Below are 20,346 nucleotides of genomic sequence, written 5' to 3' on the forward strand. Positions count from 1 at the left end.
GTAGTCGTAGTCGTAATCATGTAGTAGTAGTCGTGTAGTCGTTGTGTAGTCGTAGTCGTGTAGTCGTAATCATGTAGTAGTAGTCGTGTAGTAGTAGTCGTAGTCGTAATCATGTAGTAGTAGTCGTGTAGTCGTTGTGTAGTCGTAGTCGTAATCATGTAGTAGTAGTCGTGTAGTCGTAGTCGTGTAGTTGTAGTCGTGTAGTCGTGTAGTCGTAATCATGTAGTAGTAGTCGTGTAGTCGTTGTGTAGTCGTAGTCGTAATCATGTAGTAGTAGTCGTGTAGTTGTAGTCGTGTAGTCGTTGTGTAGTCGTAATCATGTAGTAGTAGTCGTGTAGTCGTAGTCGTGTAGTCGTAATCATGTAGTAGTCGTGTAGTCGTAATCATGTAGTTGTAGTTGTGTAGTCGTAATCATGTAGTAGTAGTCTTGTAGTCGTAGTCGTGTAGTCGTAATCATGTAGTTGTAGTCGTGTAGTCGTAGTCGTAGTCGTGTAGTCGTAGTCGTGTAGTCGTAGTCGTGTAGTAGTAGTCGTGTAGTTGTAGTCGTGTAGTCGTAGTCGTGGAGTCGTAGTTGTGTAGTCGTAATCATGTAGTAGTAGTCGTGTAGTCGTAATCATGTAGTAGTAGTCGTGTAGTCGTAATCATGTAGTAGTAGTCGTGTAGTCGTAGTCGTGTAGTCGTAATCATGTAGTAGTAGTCGTGTAGTCGTTGTGTAGTCGTAATCATGTAGTAGTAGTCGTGTAGTCGTAGTCGTGTAGTCGTAATCATGTAGTAGTAGTCGTGTAGTCGTAGTCGTGTAGTCGTAATCATGTAGTAGTAGTCGTGTAGTCGTAGTCGTGTAGTCGTAATCATGTAGTAGTAGTCGTGTAGTCGTTGTGTAGTCGTAATCATGTAGTAGTAGTCGTGTAGTCGTAGTCGTGTAGTTGTGTAGTCGTAATCATGTAGTAGTAGTTGTGTAGTCGCAATCATGTAGTTGTAGTCGTGTAGTCGTAGTTGTGTAGTCGTAATCATGTAGTAGTAGTCGTGTAGTCGTAGTCGTGTAGTTGTGTAGTCGTAATCATGTAGTAGTAGTTGTGTAGTCGTAGTTGTGTAGTCGCAATCATGTAGTTGTAGTCGTGTAGTCGTAGTTGTGTAGTCGTAATCATGTAGTAGTAGTCGTGTAGTCGTAGTTGTGTAGTCGTAGTCGTGTAGTCGTAGTTGTGTAGTCGTAGTCGTGTAGTCGTAGTCGTGTAGTCGTAATCATGTAGTAGTAGTCGTGTAGTCGTAGTCGTTTAGTCGTAATCATGTAGTAGTAGTCGTGTAGTTGTAGTTCTGTAGTCGTAATCATGTAGTAGTAGTCGTGTAGTCGTAGTTGTGTAGTCGTAATCATGTAGTAGTAGTCGTGTAGTCGTAGTCGTTTAGTCGTAATCATGTAGTAGTAGTCGTGTAGTTGTAGTCGTGTAGTCGTAATCATGTAGTAGTGGTCGTGTAGTCGTAGTTGTGTAGTCGTAATCATGTAGTCGTAGTTGTGTAGTCGTAGTTGTGTAGTCGTAGTCGTGTAGTCGTAGTCGTGTAGTCGTAATCATGTAGTAGTAGTCGTGTAGTCGTTGTGTAGTCGTAATCATGTAGTAGTAGTCGTGTAGTCGTAATCATGTAGTAGTAGTCGTGTAGTCGTAATCATGTAGTAGTAGTCGTGTAGTCGTAGTCGTGTAGTCGTAATCATGTAGTAGTAGTCGTGTAGTCGTTGTGTAGTCGTAATCATGTAGTAGTAGTCGTGTAGTCGTAATCATGTAGTAGTAGTCGTGTAGTCGTAGTCGTGTAGTCGTAATCATGTAGTAGTAGTCGTGTAGTCGTAGTCGTGTAGTCGTAATCATGTAGTAGTAGTCGTGTAGTCGTTGTGTAGTCGTAATCATGTAGTAGTAGTCGTGTAGTCGTAGTCGTGTAGTCGTAATCATGTAGTAGTAGTCGTGTAGTCGTAGTCGTGTAGTCGTAATCATGTAGTAGTAGTCGTGTAGTCGTAGTCGTGTAGTCGTAATCATGTAGTAGTAGTCGTGTAGTCGTAGTCGTGTAGTCGTAATCATGTAGTAGTAGTCGTGTAGTCGTTGTGTAGTCGTAATCATGTAGTAGTAGTCGTGTAGTCGTAGTCGTGTAGTCGTAATCATGTAGTAGTAGTCGTGTAGTCGTAGTCGTGTAGTCGTAATCATGTAGTAGTAGTCGTGTAGTCGTAGTCGTGTAGTCGTAATCATGTAGTAGTAGTCGTGTAGTCGTAGTCGTGTAGTCGTAATCATGTAGTAGTAGTCGTGTAGTCGTAGTCGTGTAGTCGTAATCATGTAGTAGTAGTCGTGTAGTCGTTGTGTAGTCGTAATCATGTAGTAGTAGTCGTGTAGTCGTAGTCGTGTAGTTGTGTAGTCGTAATCATGTAGTAGTAGTTGTGTAGTCGCAATCATGTAGTTGTAGTCGTGTAGTCGTAGTTGTGTAGTCGTAATCATGTAGTAGTAGTCGTGTAGTCATAGTCGTGTAGTTGTGTAGTCGTAATCATGTAGTAGTAGTTGTGTAGTCGCAATCATGTAGTTGTAGTCGTGTAGTCGTAGTTGTGTAGTCGTAATCATGTAGTAGTAGTCGTGTAGTCGTAGTTGTGTAGTCGTAGTCGTGTAGTCGTAGTTGTGTAGTCGTAGTCGTGTAGTCATAGTCGTGTAGTCGTAATCATGTAGTAGTAGTCGTGTAGTCGTAGTCGTTTAGTCGTAATCATGTAGTAGTAGTCGTGTAGTTGTAGTTCTGTAGTCGTAATCATGTAGTAGTAGTCGTGTAGTCGTAGTTGTGTAGTCGTAATCATGTAGTAGTAGTCGTGTAGTCGTAGTCGTTTAGTCGTAATCATGTAGTAGAAGTCGTGTAGTTGTAGTTGTGTAGTCGTAATCATGTAGTAGTAGTCGTGTAGTCGTAGTTGTGTAGTCGTAATCATGTAGTAGTAGTCGTGTAGTCGTAATCATGTAGTAGTGGTCGTGTAGTCGTAGTTGTGTAGTCGTAATCATGTAGTCGTAGTTGTGTAGTCGTAGTTGTGTAGTCGTAGTCGTGTAGTCGTAGTCGTGTAGTCGTAATCATGTAGTAGTAGTCGTGTAGTCGTTGTGTAGTCGTAATCATGTAGTAGTAGTCGTGTAGTCGTAATCATGTAGTAGTAGTCGTGTAGTCGTAATCATGTAGTAGTAGTCGTGTAGTCGTAGTCGTGTAGTCGTAATCATGTAGTAGTAGTCGTGTAGTCGTTGTGTAGTCGTAATCATGTAGTAGTAGTCGTGTAGTCGTAATCATGTAGTAGTAGTCGTGTAGTCGTAGTCGTGTAGTCGTAATCATGTAGTAGTAGTCGTGTAGTCGTAGTCGTGTAGTCGTAATCATGTAGTAGTAGTCGTGTAGTCGTTGTGTAGTCGTAATCATGTAGTAGTAGTCTTGTAGTCGTAATCATGTAGTAGTAGTCGTGTAGTCGTTGTGTAGTCGTAATCATGTAGTAGTAGTCGTAGTCGTGTAGTCGTAATCATGTAGTAGTAGTCGTGTAGTCGTAGTCGTGTAGTCGTAATCATGTAGTAGTAGTCGTGTAGTCGTAGTCGTGTAGTCGTAATCATGTAGTAGTAGTCGTGTAGTCGTTGTGTAGTCGTAATCATGTAGTAGTAGTCGTGTAGTCGTAGTCGTGTAGTTGTGTAGTCGTAATCATGTAGTAGTAGTTGTGTAGTCGCAATCATGTAGTTGTAGTCGTGTAGTCGTAGTTGTGTAGTCGTAATCATGTAGTAGTAGTCGTGTAGTCGTGTAGTTGTGTAGTCGTAATCATGTAGTAGTAGTTGTGTAGTCGCAATCATGTAGTTGTAGTCGTGTAGTCGTAGTTGTGTAGTCGTAATCATGTAGTCGTAGTCGTGTAGTCGTAATCATGTAGTAGTAGTCGTGTAGTCGTAGTCGTTTAGTCGTAATCATGTAGTAGTAGTCGTGTAGTTGTAGTTCTGTAGTCGTAATCATGTAGTAGTAGTCGTGTAGTCGTAGTTGTGTAGTCGTAATCATGTAGTAGTAGTCGTGTAGTCGTAGTCGTTTAGTCGTAATCATGTAGTAGTAGTCGTGTAGTTGTAGTTGTGTAGTCGTAATCATGTAGTAGTAGTCGTGTAGTCGTAGTTGTGTAGTCGTAATCATGTAGTAGTAGTCGTGTAGTCGTAATCATGTAGTAGTGGTCGTGTAGTCGTAGTTGTGTAGTCGTAATCATGTAGTCGTAGTTGTGTAGTCGTAGTTGTGTAGTCGTAGTCGTGTAGTCGTAGTCGTGTAGTCGTAATCATGTAGTAGTAGTCGTGTAGTAGTAGTCGTAGTCGTAATCATGTAGTAGTAGTAGTCGTGTAGTTGTAGTAGTAGTCGTGTAGTCGTAGTCGTGTAGTCGTAATCATGTAGTAGTAGTCGTGTAGTCGTAGTCGTGTAGTCGTAATCATGTAGTAGTAGTCGTGTAGTCGTTGTGTAGTCGTAGTCGTAATCATGTAGTAGTAGTCGTGTAGTCGTTGTGTAGTCGTAGTCGTGTAGTCGTAATCATGTAGTAGTAGTTGTGTAGTCGTAGTCGTTTAGTCGTAATCATGTAGTAGTAGTCGTGTAGTTGTAGTTGTGTAGTCGTAATCATGTAGTAGTAGTCGTGTAGTCGTAATTGTGTAGTCGTAATCATGTAGTAGTAGTCGTGTAGTCGTAGTCGTTTAGTCGTAATCATGTAGTAGTAGTCGTGTAGTTGTAGTTGTGTAGTCGTAATCATGTAGTAGTAGTCGTGTAGTCGTAGTTGTGTAGTCGTAATCATGTAGTCGTAGTTGTGTAGTCGTAGTCGTGTAGTCGTAATCATGTAGTAGTAGTCGTGTAGTCGTAGTCGTGTAGTCGTAGTCGTGTAGTCGTAATCATGTAGTAGTAGTCGTGTAGTCGTAGTTGTGTAGTCGTAGTCGTGTAGTCGTAGTTGTGTAGTCGTAATCATGTAGTAGTAGTCGTGTAGTCGTAGTCGTGTAGTCGTAGTCGTGTAGTTGTAATCATGTAGTAGTAGTCGTGTAGTCATAGTTGTGTAGTCGTAGTCGTGTAGTCGTAGTCGTGTAGTAGTAGTCGTGTAGTCATAGTCGTGTAGTCGTAGTCGTGTAGTCGTAATCATGTAGTAGTAGTCGTGTAGTCGTAATCATGTAGTAGTAGTCGTGTAGTCGTAGTTGTGTAGTCGTAATCATGTAGTAGTAGTCGTGTAGTCGTAGTCGTGTAGTCGTAGTTGTGTAGTCGTAATCATGTAGTAGTAGTCGTGTAGTCGTAGTTGTGTAGTCGTAATCATGTAGTCGTAGTCGTGTAGTCGTAGTCGTGTAGTCGTAATCATGTAGTAGTAGTCGTGTAGTCGTAGTTGTGTAGTCGTAGTCGTGTTGTCGTAGTCGTGTAGTAGTAGTCGTGTAGTCGTAGTTGTGTAGTCGTAATCATGTAGTAGTAGTCGTGTAGTCGTAGTCGTGTAGTCGTAGTTGTGTAGTCGTAATCATGTAGTAGTAGTCGTGTAGTCGTAGTTGTGTAGTCGTAATCATGTAGTCGTAGTCGTGTAGTCGTAGTCGTAGTCGTGTAGTCGTAGTCGTGTAGTCGTAGTCGTGTAGTAGTAGTCGTGTAGTTGTAGTCGTGTAGTCGTAGTCGTGGAGTCGTAGTTGTGTAGTCGTAATCATGTAGTAGTAGTCGTGTAGTCGTAATCATGTAGTAGTAGTCGTGTAGTCGTAATCATGTAGTAGTAGTCGTGTAGTCGTAGTCGTGTAGTCGTAATCATGTAGTAGTAGTCGTGTAGTCGTTGTGTAGTCGTAATCATGTAGTAGTAGTCGTGTAGTCGTAGTCGTGTAGTCGTAATCATGTAGTAGTAGTCGTGTAGTCGTAGTCGTGTAGTCGTAATCATGTAGTAGTAGTCGTGTAGTCGTAGTCGTGTAGTCGTAATCATGTAGTAGTAGTCGTGTAGTCGTAATCATGTAGTAGTAGTCGTGTAGTCGTTGTGTAGTCGTAATCATGTAGTAGTAGTCGTGTAGTCGTAGTCGTGTAGTTGTGTAGTCGTAATCATGTAGTAGTAGTTGTGTAGTCGCAATCATGTAGTTGTAGTCGTGTAGTCGTAGTTGTGTAGTCGTAATCATGTAGTAGTAGTCGTGTAGTCGTAGTCGTGTAGTTGTGTAGTCGTAATCATGTAGTAGTAGTTGTGTAGTCGCAATCATGTAGTTGTAGTCGTGTAGTCGTAGTTGTGTAGTCGTAATCATGTAGTAGTAGTCGTGTAGTCGTAGTTGTGTAGTCGTAGTCGTGTAGTCGTAGTTGTGTAGTCGTAGTCGTGTAGTCGTAGTCGTGTAGTCGTAATCATGTAGTAGTAGTCGTGTAGTCGTAGTCGTTTAGTCGTAATCATGTAGTAGTAGTCGTGTAGTTGTAGTTCTGTAGTCGTAATCATGTAGTAGTAGTCGTGTAGTCGTAGTTGTGTAGTCGTAATCATGTAGTAGTAGTCGTGTAGTCGTAGTCGTTTAGTCGTAATCATGTAGTAGTAGTCGTGTAGTTGTAGTTGTGTAGCCGTAATCATGTAGTAGTAGTCGTGTAGTCGTAGTTGTGTAGTCGTAATCATGTAGTAGTAGTCGTGTAGTCGTAATCATGTAGTAGTGGTCGTGTAGTCGTAGTTGTGTAGTCGTAATCATGTAGTCGTAGTTGTGTAGTCGTAGTTGTGTAGTCGTAGTCGTGTAGTCGTAGTCGTGTAGTCGTAATCATGTAGTAGTAGTCGTGTAGTCGTGTAGTCATAATCATGTAGTAGTAGTCGTGTAGTCGTAATCATGTAGTAGTAGTCGTGTAGTCGTAATCATGTAGTAGTAGTCGTGTAGTCGTAGTCGTGTAGTCGTAATCATGTAGTAGTAGTCGTGTAGTCGTTGTGTAGTCGTAATCATGTAGTAGTAGTCGTGTAGTCGTAATCATGTAGTAGTAGTCGTGTAGTCGTAGTCGTGTAGTCGTAATCATGTAGTAGTAGTCGTGTAGTCGTAGTCGTGTAGTCGTAATCATGTAGTAGTAGTCGTGTAGTCGTTGTGTAGTCGTAATCATGTAGTAGTAGTCTTGTAGTCGTAATCATGTAGTAGTAGTCGTGTAGTCGTAGTCGTGTAGTCGTAATCATGTAGTAGTAGTCGTGTAGTCGTAGTCGTGTAGTCGTAATCATGTAGTAGTAGTCGTGTAGTCGTAGTCGTGTAGTCGTAATCATGTAGTAGTAGTCGTGTAGTCGTAGTCGTGTAGTCGTAATCATGTAGTAGTAGTCGTGTAGTCGTTGTGTAGTCGTAATCATGTAGTAGTAGTCGTGTAGTCGTAGTCGTGTAGTTGTGTAGTCGTAATCATGTAGTAGTAGTTGTGTAGTCGCAATCATGTAGTTGTAGTCGTGTAGTCGTAGTTGTGTAGTCGTAATCATGTAGTAGTAGTCGTGTAGTCGTAGTCGTGTAGTTGTGTAGTCGTAATCATGTAGTAGTAGTTGTGTAGTCGCAATCATGTAGTTGTAGTCGTGTAGTCGTAGTTGTGTAGTCGTAATCATGTAGTCGTAGTCGTGTAGTCGTAATCATGTAGTAGTAGTCGTGTAGTCGTAGTCGTTTAGTCGTAATCATGTAGTAGTAGTCGTGTAGTTGTAGTTCTGTAGTCGTAATCATGTAGTAGTAGTCGTGTAGTCGTAGTTGTGTAGTCGTAATCATGTAGTAGTAGTCGTGTAGTCGTAGTCGTTTAGTCGTAATCATGTAGTAGTAGTCGTGTAGTTGTAGTTGTGTAGTCGTAATCATGTAGTAGTAGTCGTGTAGTCGTAGTTGTGTAGTCGTAATCATGTAGTAGTAGTCGTGTAGTCGTAATCATGTAGTAGTGGTCGTGTAGTCGTAGTTGTGTAGTCGTAATCATGTAGTCGTAGTTGTGTAGTCGTAGTTGTGTAGTCGTAGTCGTGTAGTCGTAGTCGTGTAGTCGTAATCATGTAGTAGTAGTCGTAATCATGTAGTAGTAGTCGTAATCATGTAGTAGTAGTCGTGTAGTCGTAGTCGTTTAGTCGTAATCATGTAGTAGTAGTCGTGTAGTAGTAGTCGTAGTCGTAATCATGTAGTAGTAGTAGTCGTGTAGTTGTAGTAGTAGTCGTGTAGTCGTAGTCGTGTAGTCGTAATCATGTAGTAGTAGTCGTGTAGTCGTAGTCGTGTAGTCGTAATCATGTAGTAGTAGTCGTGTAGTCGTTGTGTAGTCGTAGTCGTAATCATGTAGTAGTAGTCGTGTAGTCATTGTGTAGTCGTAGTCGTGTAGTCGTAATCATGTAGTAGTAGTCGTGTAGTAGTAGTCGTAGTCGTAATCATGTAGTAGTAGTCGTGTAGTCGTTGTGTAGTCGTAGTCGTGTAGTCGTAATCATGTAGTAGTAGTCGTGTAGTCGTAGTCGTTTAGTCGTAATCATGTAGTAGTAGTCGTGTAGTTGTAGTTGTGTAGTCGTAATCATGTAGTAGTAGTCGTGTAGTCGTAGTTGTGTAGTCGTAATCATGTAGTCGTAGTTGTGTAGTCGTAGTCGTGTAGTCGTAATCATGTAGTAGTAGTCGTGTAGTCGTAGTCGTGTAGTCGTAGTCGTGTAGTCGTAATCATGTAGTAGTAGTCGTGTAGTCGTAGTTGTGTAGTCGTAGTCGTGTAGTCGTAGTTGTGTAGTCGTAATCATGTAGTAGTAGTCGTGTAGTCGTAGTCGTGTAGTCGTAGTCGTGTAGTCGTAATCATGTAGTAGTAGTCGTGTAGTCGTAGTTGTGTAGTCGTAGTCGTGTAGTCGTAGTCGTGTAGTAGTAGTCGTGTAGTCATAGTCGTGTAGTCGTAGTCGTGTAGTCGTAATCATGTAGTAGTAGTCGTGTAGTCGTAATCATGTAGTAGTAGTCGTGTAGTCGTAGTTGTGTAGTCGTAATCATGTAGTAGTAGTCGTGTAGTCGTAGTCGTGTAGTCGTAGTTGTGTAGTCGTAATCATGTAGTAGTAGTCGTGTAGTCGTAGTTGTGTAGTCATAATCATGTAGTCGTAGTCGTGTAGTCGTAGTCGTGTAGTCGTAATCATGTAGTAGTAGTCGTGTAGTCGTAGTTGTGTAGTCGTAGTCGTGTAGTCGTAGTCGTGTAGTAGTAGTCGTGTAGTCGTAATCATGTAGTAGTAGTCGTGTAGTCGTAGTTGTGTAGTCGTAGTCGTGTAGTCGTAGTTGTGTAGTAGTAGTCGTGTAGTCGTAATCATGTAGTAGTAGTCGTGTAGTCGTAATCGTTTAGTCGTAATCATGTAGTAGTAGTCGTGTAGTCGTAATCATGTAGTAGTAGTCGTGTAGTCGTAATCGTTTAGTCGTAATCATGTAGTAGTAGTCGTGTAGTCGTAATCGTTTAGTCGTAATCATGTAGTAGTAGTCGTGTAGTTGTAGTTGCGTAGTTGTGGTTGTGTAGTTGTAGTAGTAGTCGTGTAGTCGTAGTCGTGTAGTCGTAATCATGTAGTTGTAGTCGTGTAGTCGTAGTTGTGTAGTCGTAGTCGTGTAGTCGTAGTCGTTGTGTAGTCGTAATCATGTAGTAGTAGTCGTGTAGTCGTAGTCGTGTAGTCGTAGTCGTGTAGTCGTAATCATGTAGTAGTAGTCGTGTAGTCGTAGTTGTGTAGTAGTAGTCGTGTAGTCGTAGTCGTAGTCGTTGTGTAGTCGTAATCATGTAGTAGTAGTCGTGTAGTCGTAGTCGTGTAGTCGTAGTCGTGTAGTCGTAATCATGTAGTAGTAGTCGTGTAGTTGTAGTTGTGTAGTAGTAGTCGTGTAGTCATAGTCGTTTAGTCGTAATCATGTAGTAGTAGTCGTGTAGTCGTAGTCGTTTAGTCGTAATCATGTAGTCGTAGTCGTGTAGTCGTAATCGTTTAGTCGTAATCATGTAGTAGTAGTCGTGTAGTTGTAGTTGCGTAGTTGTGGTTGTGTAGTTGTAGTCGTAGTCGCGTAGTCATAGCCATGTGGTAGTACTTGTGTAGTTGTAGTCATGTAGCAGTAGTCAATTGCCAAGGGGCTGACGACCACCCACCAGGGCTGCATATAACAGTGTCCAGATAATCTGATGCCCCCACTGTACATATGATAGCACCCTGCAGGGGGTAAGGCTTAGAGGGGCCCGGACATAGTGGGGAAGGGGCCCAATGTGTTCACCCCTCACCCTATAACATAGTACAATAAAGCTTGAAATAAAAATGTAGCAATGCTGCCACCCAGTGGTCATTATGTGAATTACATCTGACATGGGCGCTATAACACCCCTGATCGAATGAGTACACAGAAGCCACTTATCTCCGCCATACGTCACCTGACCAGAGGGTGGCGCACTTGCCTTATTAATGGATGTCTCTTTGCCATCAGGTCCAGTACGTTGACTGTTACCCCATATACAACGTCTCGGTTCACATCCACACGCCGGCCATGGGCTATGGGGGCCTTTACTTCATGTCGGTGTCCAGGATACTATCTGCAGATGACGTAAGATAGGGGGCGCTCACGTCATCCAGGCTCATACTTTTCTGACCACTGGGAGGGGCAATAATGTCTTCTCTGTGTCTTATAGGTGATCTGTATGGTGTCCAATATGACCAGGTCCAGAACAGCCATGGTGCCCTTCCACCCCGAAGACCTGGGCCATACCAGCATACTGGTGAGCAGCACAGAGTGTTTCAGGAGAGGAGCCGGATATAGTAATGGAGGATATAATGTCTATATGTATCTCTCCTATCAGAACTGCAGTAACAGCTGGTGCGAGACCATCACCTGCCGCATCCCCCTCCTCCAGAGACACGGAGACATCTCCATCTCCATCCTCAGGATCATCCACAACCACTTCTTCACCAATGTGAGTGCGATAGTCTGCAGGGTATATCCTATCTATGTATCAGAGGTGTAGAGAGGTCAGTGGTGGAATAGTCTGCAGGATAGATCACTATGTATCAGGAGGTAGAGAGGACAGAGAGATGTTCTGCAGATGTGTAGAGAGGTTGGAGGTGTAATAGTCTGCAGGATAGATCACTATTAGAGATGAGCGAACAGTGTTCTATCGAACTCATGTTCGATCGGATATTAGGCTGTTCGGCATGTTCGAATCGAATCGAACACCGCGTGGTAAAGTGCGCCATTACTCGATTCCCCTCCCACCTTCCCTGGTGCCTTTTTTGCACCAATAACAGCGCAGGGTAGGTGGGACAGGAACTACGACACCGGGGGCATTGAAAAAAATTGGAAAAAGTCATTGGCTGCCGAAATCAGGTGACCTCCATTTTAGACGAATAGTGGATTTCAAATCCGGGTCATATGAGAATGTGAACTTTGTGACTATGAGACAGGGATAGCTGTACAGGCAGGGATAGCTAGGGAGAACCTTTATTTAGGGGGGAATGTTATTAAAAATAACTTTTTGGGGCTCTATCGGGTGTGTAATTGTGATTTTTGTGAGATAAACTTTTTCCCATAGGGATGCATTGGCCAGCGCTGATTGGCCGAATTCCGTACTCTGGCCAATCAGTGCTGGCCAATGCATTCTATTGGCGTGATGAAGCAGTGCTGAATGTGTGTGTTTAGCTCAACTACACCGGTGGAGTAGTTGAGCTAAGCACACAGATTCAGCTCTGCTTCAATCAGCGCTGGCCAATGCATTCTATTAGCTTGATGAAGCAGAGTGTGCACAAGGGTTCAAGCGCACCCTCGGTGCTGATGTAGCAGAGCCGAGGGTGCACAAGGGTTCAAGTGCACCCTCGGCTCTGCTACATCAGAGCCGAGGCTGCACAAGGGTTCAAGCGCACCCTCGGCTCTGATGTAGCAGAGCCGAGGGTGCACTTGAACCCTTGTGCACCCTCGGCTCTGCTACATCAGAGCCGAGGGTGCGCTTGAACCCTTGTGCACACTCTGCTTCATCAAGCTAATAGAATGCATTGGCCAGCGCTGATTGAAGCAGAGCTGAATCTGTGTGCTTAGCTCAACTACTCCACCGGTGTAGTTGAGCTAAACACACACATTCAGCACTGCTTCATCACACCAATACAATGCATTAGCCAGTGCTGATTGGCCAGAGTACGGAATTCGGCCAATCAGCGCTGGCTCTGCTGGAGGAGGCGGAGTCTAAGGTCGGACCTGAATGGAGACTGGTGTGGAGCAATCTTAGACTCCGCCTCCTCCAGCAGAGCCAGCGCTGATTGGTCGAGTTCCGTACTCTGGCCAATCAGCACTGGCCAATGCATTTCTATGGGGAAAAGTTAGCTTGCGAAAATTGCAAGCTGACAGGGATTTCCATGAAATAAAGTGACTTTTATGCCCCCAGACATGCTTCCCCTGCTGTCCCAGTGTCATTCCAGGGTGTTGGTATCATTTCCTGGGGTGTCATAGTGGACTTGGTTACCCTCCAGACACGGATTTGGGTTTCCCCCTTAATGAGTATATGTTCCCCATAGACTATAATGGGGTTCGAAACCCATTCGAACACACGAACATTGAGCGGCTGTTCGAATCGGATTTCGAACCTCGAACATTTTAGTGTTCGCTCATCTCTAATCACTATATATCAGGAGGTAGAGAGGACAGAGCGATGGTCAGGGGTGTAATACTCTGCAGGGTGACATTACTCCGGGCCCCCCCAGCAGTGAGTACAAGGCTGTGGTGTTTGCTCTGGGGCCCCCCCTGGTGGAGTCGCTGCCGATAACAAGTTGTCCATTGTTCAGACAGGAAGCAATGATGTCACGTCTGTGGGGATGGAGCGGGGTCTGACGGTCACATCAATCGCTGCCTTATGATAGTAATGGCGCCCCCTCCCTCACACCCCTGGGTTAGGCCACGCCATGCTGGGGCTTGTAGTTCCTCACTGATGTCTCTCTGTCATTACAGGCAAAGTTTCGCTCCGTCAAAGTGGTGAGTGAGTTCTTCCTGGACGTGAGAGAAGATGGCGTCCTGTTCACTGACAGCGCTAAGCACAGGACCGAGGTAACACAGGGGGGCGCTGTTATATGGGCTACACTATGGAGCCCCTGAATGTCATCTCATGTACTGCTATACCTTCAGCGAACACTAGGGGGAGCTCACTACATGCAGATTTATTATTGTGCAGTATAGGAGTCTTGTTCGTCACCTGCAGCCACCACTAGGGGGGGTGCTATACATACTTATTGTGCAGTATGGGGGTCCTGTACGTCACCTGCAGCCACCACTAGGGGGTGCTCTACACATACAGATTTATTATTGTGCAGTATGGGGGTCCTGTACGTAACCTGCAGCCACCACTAGGGGGAGCTCTATACATACATACTTATTATTGTGCAGTATGGGGGTCCTGTACGTCACCTGCAGCCACCACTAGGGGGGCTCTATACATACATACTTATTATTGTGCAGTATAGGGGTCCTGTACGTCACCTGCAGCCACCACTAGGGGGAGCTCTATACATACATACTTATTATTGTGCAGTATGGGGGTCCTGTACGTCACCTGCAGCCACCACTAGGGGGAGCTCTATACATACATACTTATTATTGTGCAGTATAGGGGTCCTGTACGTCACCTGCAGCCACCACTAGGGGGAGCTCTATACATACTTATTATTGTGCAGTATGGGGGTCCTGTACGTCACCTGCAGCCACCACTAGGGGGGCTCTATACATACATACTTATTATTGTGCAGTATGGGGGTCCTGTACGTCACCTGCAGCCACCACTAGGGGGAGCTCTATACATACATACTTATTATTGTGCAGTATAGGGGTCCTGTACGTCACCTGCAGCCACCACTAGGGGGAGCTCTATACATACATACTTATTATTGTGCAGTATGGGGGTCCTGTACGGTCACCTGCAGCCACCACTAGGGGGCTCTATACATACATACTTATTATTGTGCAGTATGGTGGTCCTGTACGTCACCTGCAGCCACCACTAGGGGGAGCTCTATACATACATACTTATTATTGTGCAGTATGGGGGTCCTGTACGTCACCTGCAGCCACCACTAGGGGGGGCTCTATACATACATACTTATTATTGTGCAGTATAGGGGTCCTGTACGTCACCTGCAGCCACCACTAGGGGGGCCTCTATACATACATACTTATTATTGTGCAGTATGGGGGTCCTGTACGTCACCTGCAGCCACCACTAGGGGGGGCTCTATACATACATACTTATTATTGTGCAGTATGGGGGTCCCTGTACGTCACCTGCAGCCACCACTAGGAAGGGGGCTCTATACATACATACTTATTATTGTGCAGTATAGGGGTCCTGTACGTCACCTGCAGTCACCACTAGGGGGGCTCTATACATACATACTTATTATTGTGCAGTATGGGGGTCCTGTACGTCACCTGCAGCCACCACTAGGGGGGCTCTATACATACATACTTATTATTGTGCAGTATAGGGGTCCTGTACGTCACCAACTGCAGCCACCACTAGGGGGAGCTCTATACATACATACTTATTATTGTGCAGTATGGGGGTCCTGTACGTCACCTGCAGCCACCACTAGGGGGGCTCTATACATACATACTTATTATTGTGCAGTATAGGGGTCCTGTACGTCACCTGCAGCCACCACTAGGGGGAGCTCTATACATACTTATTATTGTGCAGTATGGGGGTCCTGTACGTCACCTGCAGCCACCACTAGGGGGGCTCTATACATACATACTTATTATTGTGCAGTATGGGGGTCCTGTACGTCACCTGCAGCCACCACTAGGGGGGCTCTATACATACATACTTATTATTGTGCAGAATGGGGGTCCTGTACGTCACCTGCAGCCACCACTAGGGGGAGCTCTATACATACTTATTATTGTGCAGTATGGGGGTCCTGTACGTCACCTGCAGCCACCACTAGGGGGGGTGCTATACATACATACTTATTATTGTGCAGTATGGGGGTCCTGTACGTCACCTGCAGCCACCACTAGGGGGGCTCTATACATACATACTTATTATTGTGCAGTATGGGGGTCCTGTACGTCACCTGCAGCCACCACTAGGGGGAGCTCTATGCATACAGACTTATTTTTGTGCTGTATGGGGGTCCTGTACGTCACACTGCAGCCACCACTAGGGGGAGCTCTATACATACATACTTATTATTGTGCAGTATGGGGGTCCTGTACGTCACCTGCAGCCACCACTAGGGGGGGGTGCTATACATACATACTTATTATTGTGCAGTATAGGGTCCTGTACGTCACCTGCAGCCACCACTAGGGGGAGCTCTATGCATACAGACTTATTTTTGTGCTGTATGGGGGTCCTGTACATCTCCCTGCACCTCCAGGTTTATTATTGTGCTCTATGGGGCAGTGGTGCTTGCAGTGACGCCTCCTAGTGGCGGTATATTCTCCTGTTCCTGTACTTTGTGCCTCCTCTGCAGAGTGTCCTGGAGCTGCTGCAGCCCGTCCTCCTCCCCGCTCTCCCTGTGGATCCTCATCGGCAGTGTCATCGGGGGTCTCCTCCTCCTGGCGCTCATCATCTTCATCCTATGGAAGGTAAATCTCACCATCTTATTACCCTCCCCCTGACAACACTGCCCTCTAATGGCTGGTGCTAGTGGCATTACTTATAGATTGGATTGTGGTGCCATCTGGTGGTGGATTGTAGATTGTGCCCGTGGTATTATCTAGCATGTGATGCTCTGGGGGCGCCTCTCTGGATTCTGGTTCCCTCTGGTGGACACTAGGAGTACTGCACCCCCACTATACCATCTATAGAAGGGGGCGGGGTACTAAGTATCTGAGATAGATCTGAGATGTTTTTGTTTCCTCCTGTAGTTGGGCTTTTTCTCAGGAAGATGCAAGGTGAAGAGAAGGAGGAGACAGCCGCCAAGGAGGAGCAGTGATCTGCAGCCCCCACTTACTGCTGTCAGAGACTCTGCTATAGGCCGCTCTATAAGGGGCGGGCCACTGATAAGACCGCCCCCGAGGATCCCCCGCAGCGGCCACAACACAAGGGACCCCCTTATACAGCACTAGACGCTGCTCTGCTGTGACCCCGGACACTGTATGAACAATAAGACTTGACGTGGAGTCTTCTGCAGACCAGTGAAGAATTCTCAGGACTATAAGTGGAACCCCAGGGGGACGGAAGGGGGGGTGGTCTACAGAAATCCTAATAATTATGTGACTGCCTGCAGGCGCCACCCCCCCGACACTGTATAATATATAACAAACCCTCCCTACATTTATATTCTGTACAGAAAAACAATTACAGGAACATAAAGTGTCACTAGGTGGAAACCATCAACAAGCAGGACGGAGGGGGAGGCCGGACCTCGCCTCTAATCCGGAATCCCCTGCCCAGAATGAACCGGATTCTTCTAAACTGCAGCGGGGTCTACTCAGCCCCTAAAGTATAATAATCAGAGGGCGAGGGGGGGGGTGGAGGATAAACACGGACACTCACCTGCCCCCACCCCTCCTGCGGGGTCACATGAGCCCTGCGCTGTGATTGGCTCCCGGTGGTCATGTGGCACACTTACATCATTATCAGCCCCCCAGGACTGTGATGTCATCCGAGAGGTTGGAAGAGGATCGAGGACCCCCGAACAAAACAGACGGGCAAAACGCCAGATCTGTCAGCAGCAACTTGTTGATTGTTTCCAAATAAGTGTGAACCGGAATAAAGTATAGTCCCTTACTGCGGCGTATGTGTACAAGGGGCGGGGCCTGACGTCACCTCCACAATCCCACCCGTCAGCGCCCCCACAAGGCCCGACCAGCCCAGAACACCTGAATGCTCTGCCGAGCCGAGAGTGCGCGTGGTAACAGTATACAGGTGGAATAGCCGCCATGTGTCCGTGTATGTGAGCGGTCGTATTACCGGGCAGCAGTGGGATCTGGTTTAGTTTCCAATTCCCGCTCGGCTCTGTACAGATTGTGTTGCCTTCACTGCTATAGGGACTAGTGATGGCCGGGAGGGGGGGGGAAGTGCGGCCCAAATAATACTGCACTTGGTTTATTTCCTACAGATGAAGCATTACAAGCGCTGGGTACGAGCTGGAGGTATACACTACACCGGCCACTTTATTAGGTACACCATGCTAGTAACGGGTTGGACCCCCCTTTTGCCTTCAGAACTGCCTCAATTCTTCGTGGCATAGATACAACAAGGTGCTGGAAGCATTCCTCAGAGATTTTGGTCCATATTGACATGATGGCATCACACAGTTGCAGTCGCAGATTTGTCGGCTGCACATCCATGATGCGAATCTCCCGTTCCACCACATCCAAAGATGCTCCTCTATTGGATTGAGATCTGGTGACTGTGGAGGCCATTGGAGTACAGTGAACTCATTGTCATGTTCAAGAAACCAGTCTGAGATGATTCCAGCTTTATGACATGGCATTGCATTATCCTGCTGAAAGTAGCCATCAGATGTTGGGTACATTGTGGTCATAAAGGATGGACATGGTCAGCAACAATACTCAGGTAGGCTTTGGCGTTGCAACGATGCTCAATTGGTACCAAGGGGGCCCAAAGAGTGCCAAGAAAATATTCCCCACACCATGACACCACCACCACCAGCCTGAACCGTTACCGATACAAGGCAGGATGGATCCATGCTTTCATGTTGTTGACGCCAAATTCTGACCCTACCATCCGAATGTCGCAGCAGAAATCGAGACTCATCAGACCAGGCAACGTTTTTCCAATCTTCAATTGTCCAATTTCGATGAGCTTGTGCAAATTGTAGCCTCAGTTTCCTGTTCTTAGCTGAAAGGAGTGGCACCCGGTGTGGTCTTCTGCTGCTGTAGCCCATCTGTAGCCTCAAAGTTGGACGTACTGTGCGGCGTTCAGAGATGCTCTTCTGGCTACCTTGGTTGTAACGGGTGGCTATTTGAGTCACTGTTGCCTTTCTATCAGCTCGAACCAGTCTGGCCATTCTCCTCTGACCTCTGCATCAACAACGCATTTCCGCCCACAGAACTGCCGCTCACTTGGATGTTTTTTCTTTTTCGGACCATTCTCTGTAAACCCTAGAAGATGGTTGTGCGTGAAAATCCCAGTAGATCAGCAGTTTCTGAAATACTCAGACCAGCCCCTTCTGGCACCAACAACCATGCCACGTTCAAAGGCACTCAAATCACCTTTCTTCCCCATACTGATGCTCGGTTTGAACTGCAGGAGATTGTCTTGACCATGTCTACATGCCTAAATGCACTGAGTTGGCCGCCATGTGATTGGCTGATTAGAAATTAAGTGTTAACGAGCAGTTGGACAGGTGTACCTAATAAAGTGGCCGGTGAGTGTATAAGCGCCGGGGTACGAGCTGCGGGTATCAGAACTATATACCTTATACAGCGCTCCCCTGACGCTCGTGTAAGGCCGGCACCGCGGGGTATTATTAGTAATGGAAGGATCCTCGGCTCTTTCTTGATCCGCACAGGTTTCCCGCTCAGCAATATCCTCAGACAAGTTTCGTGTATCTTCTTCAGGGGCGAGTCCCCAAATCATCTCATATACTGGACTGGACTATTTTGGATATGAGCAGTATTGCAGGACACCCCCTAACCTGAGGTTAAGCACCGCACCTCCACTGCACCGAAATTTGACTTTCACGGGCGGCCTTAGAATGTATCCCCCGCAAAAGTCAAGGGACCACTGTATACTTATATACCCTCAGCTCGTACCCCGGCGCTTATATACCCTCAGCTCGTACCCCGGCGCTTATATACCCGCAGCTCGTACCCCGGCGCTTATATACCCGCAGCTCGTACCCCGGCGCTTATATACCCTCAGCTCGTACCCCGGCGCCTATATACCCGCAGCTCGTACCCCGGCGCTTATATACCCTCAGCTCGTACCCCGGCGCTTATATCCCCGCAGCTCGTACCCCGGCGCTTATATACCCGCAGCTCGTACCCCAGCGCTTATATACTCGGAGCTCGTACCCCAGCGCTTATATACCTATAGCTCGTACCCGGTGCCTATATACTTACAGCTCGTACCCCGACGCCTATATACTTACAGCTCATACCTGGTGCCTATATACTTACAGCTCGTACCCCGGTGCCTATATACCCGCAGCTCGTACCCCGGTGCCTATATACTTACAGCTCGTACCCCGACGCCTATATACTTACAGCTCGTACCCTGACGCCTATATACTTACAGCTCGTACCCCGTGCCTATATACCCACAGCTCGTACCCAGTGCCTATATACTTACAGCTCGTACCCCAACGCCTATATACTTACAGCTCGTACCCCGGTGCCTATATACCTGCAGCTCGTACCCCCGGTGCCTATATACTTACAGCTCGTACCCCGGTGCCTATTATACCCGCAGCTCGTACCCCGACGCCTATATACTTACAGCTCGTACCCCAGTGCCTATATACCCGCAGCTCGTACCCCCGACGCCTATATACTTACAGCTCATACCCCGGTGCCTATATACTTACAGCTCGTACCCCGCTGCCTATATACTTACAGCTCGTACCCCGGTGCCTATATACCCGCAGCTCGTACCCAGTGCCTATATACTTACAGCTCGTACCCCAACGCCTATATACTTACAGCTCGTACCCCGGTGCCTATATACCTGCAGCTCGTACCCCGGTGCCTATATACTTACAGCTCGTACCCCCGGTGCCTATATACCCGCAGCTCGTACCCCGACGCCTATATACTTACAGCTCGTACCCCGGTGCCTATATACCCGCAGCTCGTACCCCAACACCTATATACTTACAGCTCGTACCCCGGTGCCTATATACTTACAGCTCATACCCCGGTGCCTATATACCCGCAGCTCGTACCCCGACGCCTATATACTTACAGCTCATACCTGGTGCCTATATACTTACAGCTCGTACCCCGGTGCCTATATACCCGCAGCTCGTACCCCGGTGCCTATATACTTACAGCTCGTACCCCGACGCCTATATACTTACAGCTCGTACCCTGACGCCTATATACTTACAGCTCGTACCCCGGTGCCTATATACCCACAGCTCGTACCCAGTGCCTATATACTTACAGCTCGTACCCCAACGCCCTATATACTTACAGCTCGTACCCCGGTGCCTATATACCTGCAGCTCGTACCCCGGTGCCTATATACTTACAGCTCGTACCCCGGTGCCTATATACCCGCAGCTCGTACCCCGACGCCTATATACTTACAGCTCGTACCCCAGTGCCTATATACCCGCAGCTCGTACCCCGACGCCTATATACTTACAGCTCATACCCCGGTGCCTATATACTTACAGCTCGTACCCCGCTGCCTATATACTTACAGCTCGTACCCCGGTGCCTATATACCCGCAGCTCGTACCCAGTGCCTATATACTTACAGCTCGTACCCCAACGCCTATATACTTACAGCTCGTACCCCGGTGCCTATATACCTGCAGCTCGTACCCCG

At 46.5% G+C, this 20,346-nt stretch overlaps 1 protein-coding gene across 1 annotated transcript in view; it reads left to right on the forward strand.

Annotated features, from left to right (window-relative positions):
• Nucleotides 1–15,925, forward strand: part of ITGA10 (integrin subunit alpha 10) — a 63,899-nt gene extending 47,974 nt beyond the window's left edge. Inside the window, exons 21-26 of the mRNA XM_075283301.1 lie at nucleotides 10,329–10,445; nucleotides 10,531–10,617; nucleotides 10,699–10,812; nucleotides 12,831–12,926; nucleotides 15,350–15,464; nucleotides 15,747–15,925. Coding sequence (XP_075139402.1) covers nucleotides 10,329–10,445; nucleotides 10,531–10,617; nucleotides 10,699–10,812; nucleotides 12,831–12,926; nucleotides 15,350–15,464; nucleotides 15,747–15,814 — 597 coding nt within the window. The 3' untranslated portion in view covers nucleotides 15,815–15,925. The remainder of the gene's footprint in view (nucleotides 1–10,328; nucleotides 10,446–10,530; nucleotides 10,618–10,698; nucleotides 10,813–12,830; nucleotides 12,927–15,349; nucleotides 15,465–15,746) is intronic.
• Nucleotides 15,926–20,346: the final 4,421 nt, after the last annotated feature.

The sequence above is a fragment of the Leptodactylus fuscus genome, chromosome 7, assembly GCF_031893055.1.
Source record: "Leptodactylus fuscus isolate aLepFus1 chromosome 7, aLepFus1.hap2, whole genome shotgun sequence".
Lineage (NCBI taxonomy): Eukaryota > Metazoa > Chordata > Amphibia > Anura > Leptodactylidae > Leptodactylus > Leptodactylus fuscus.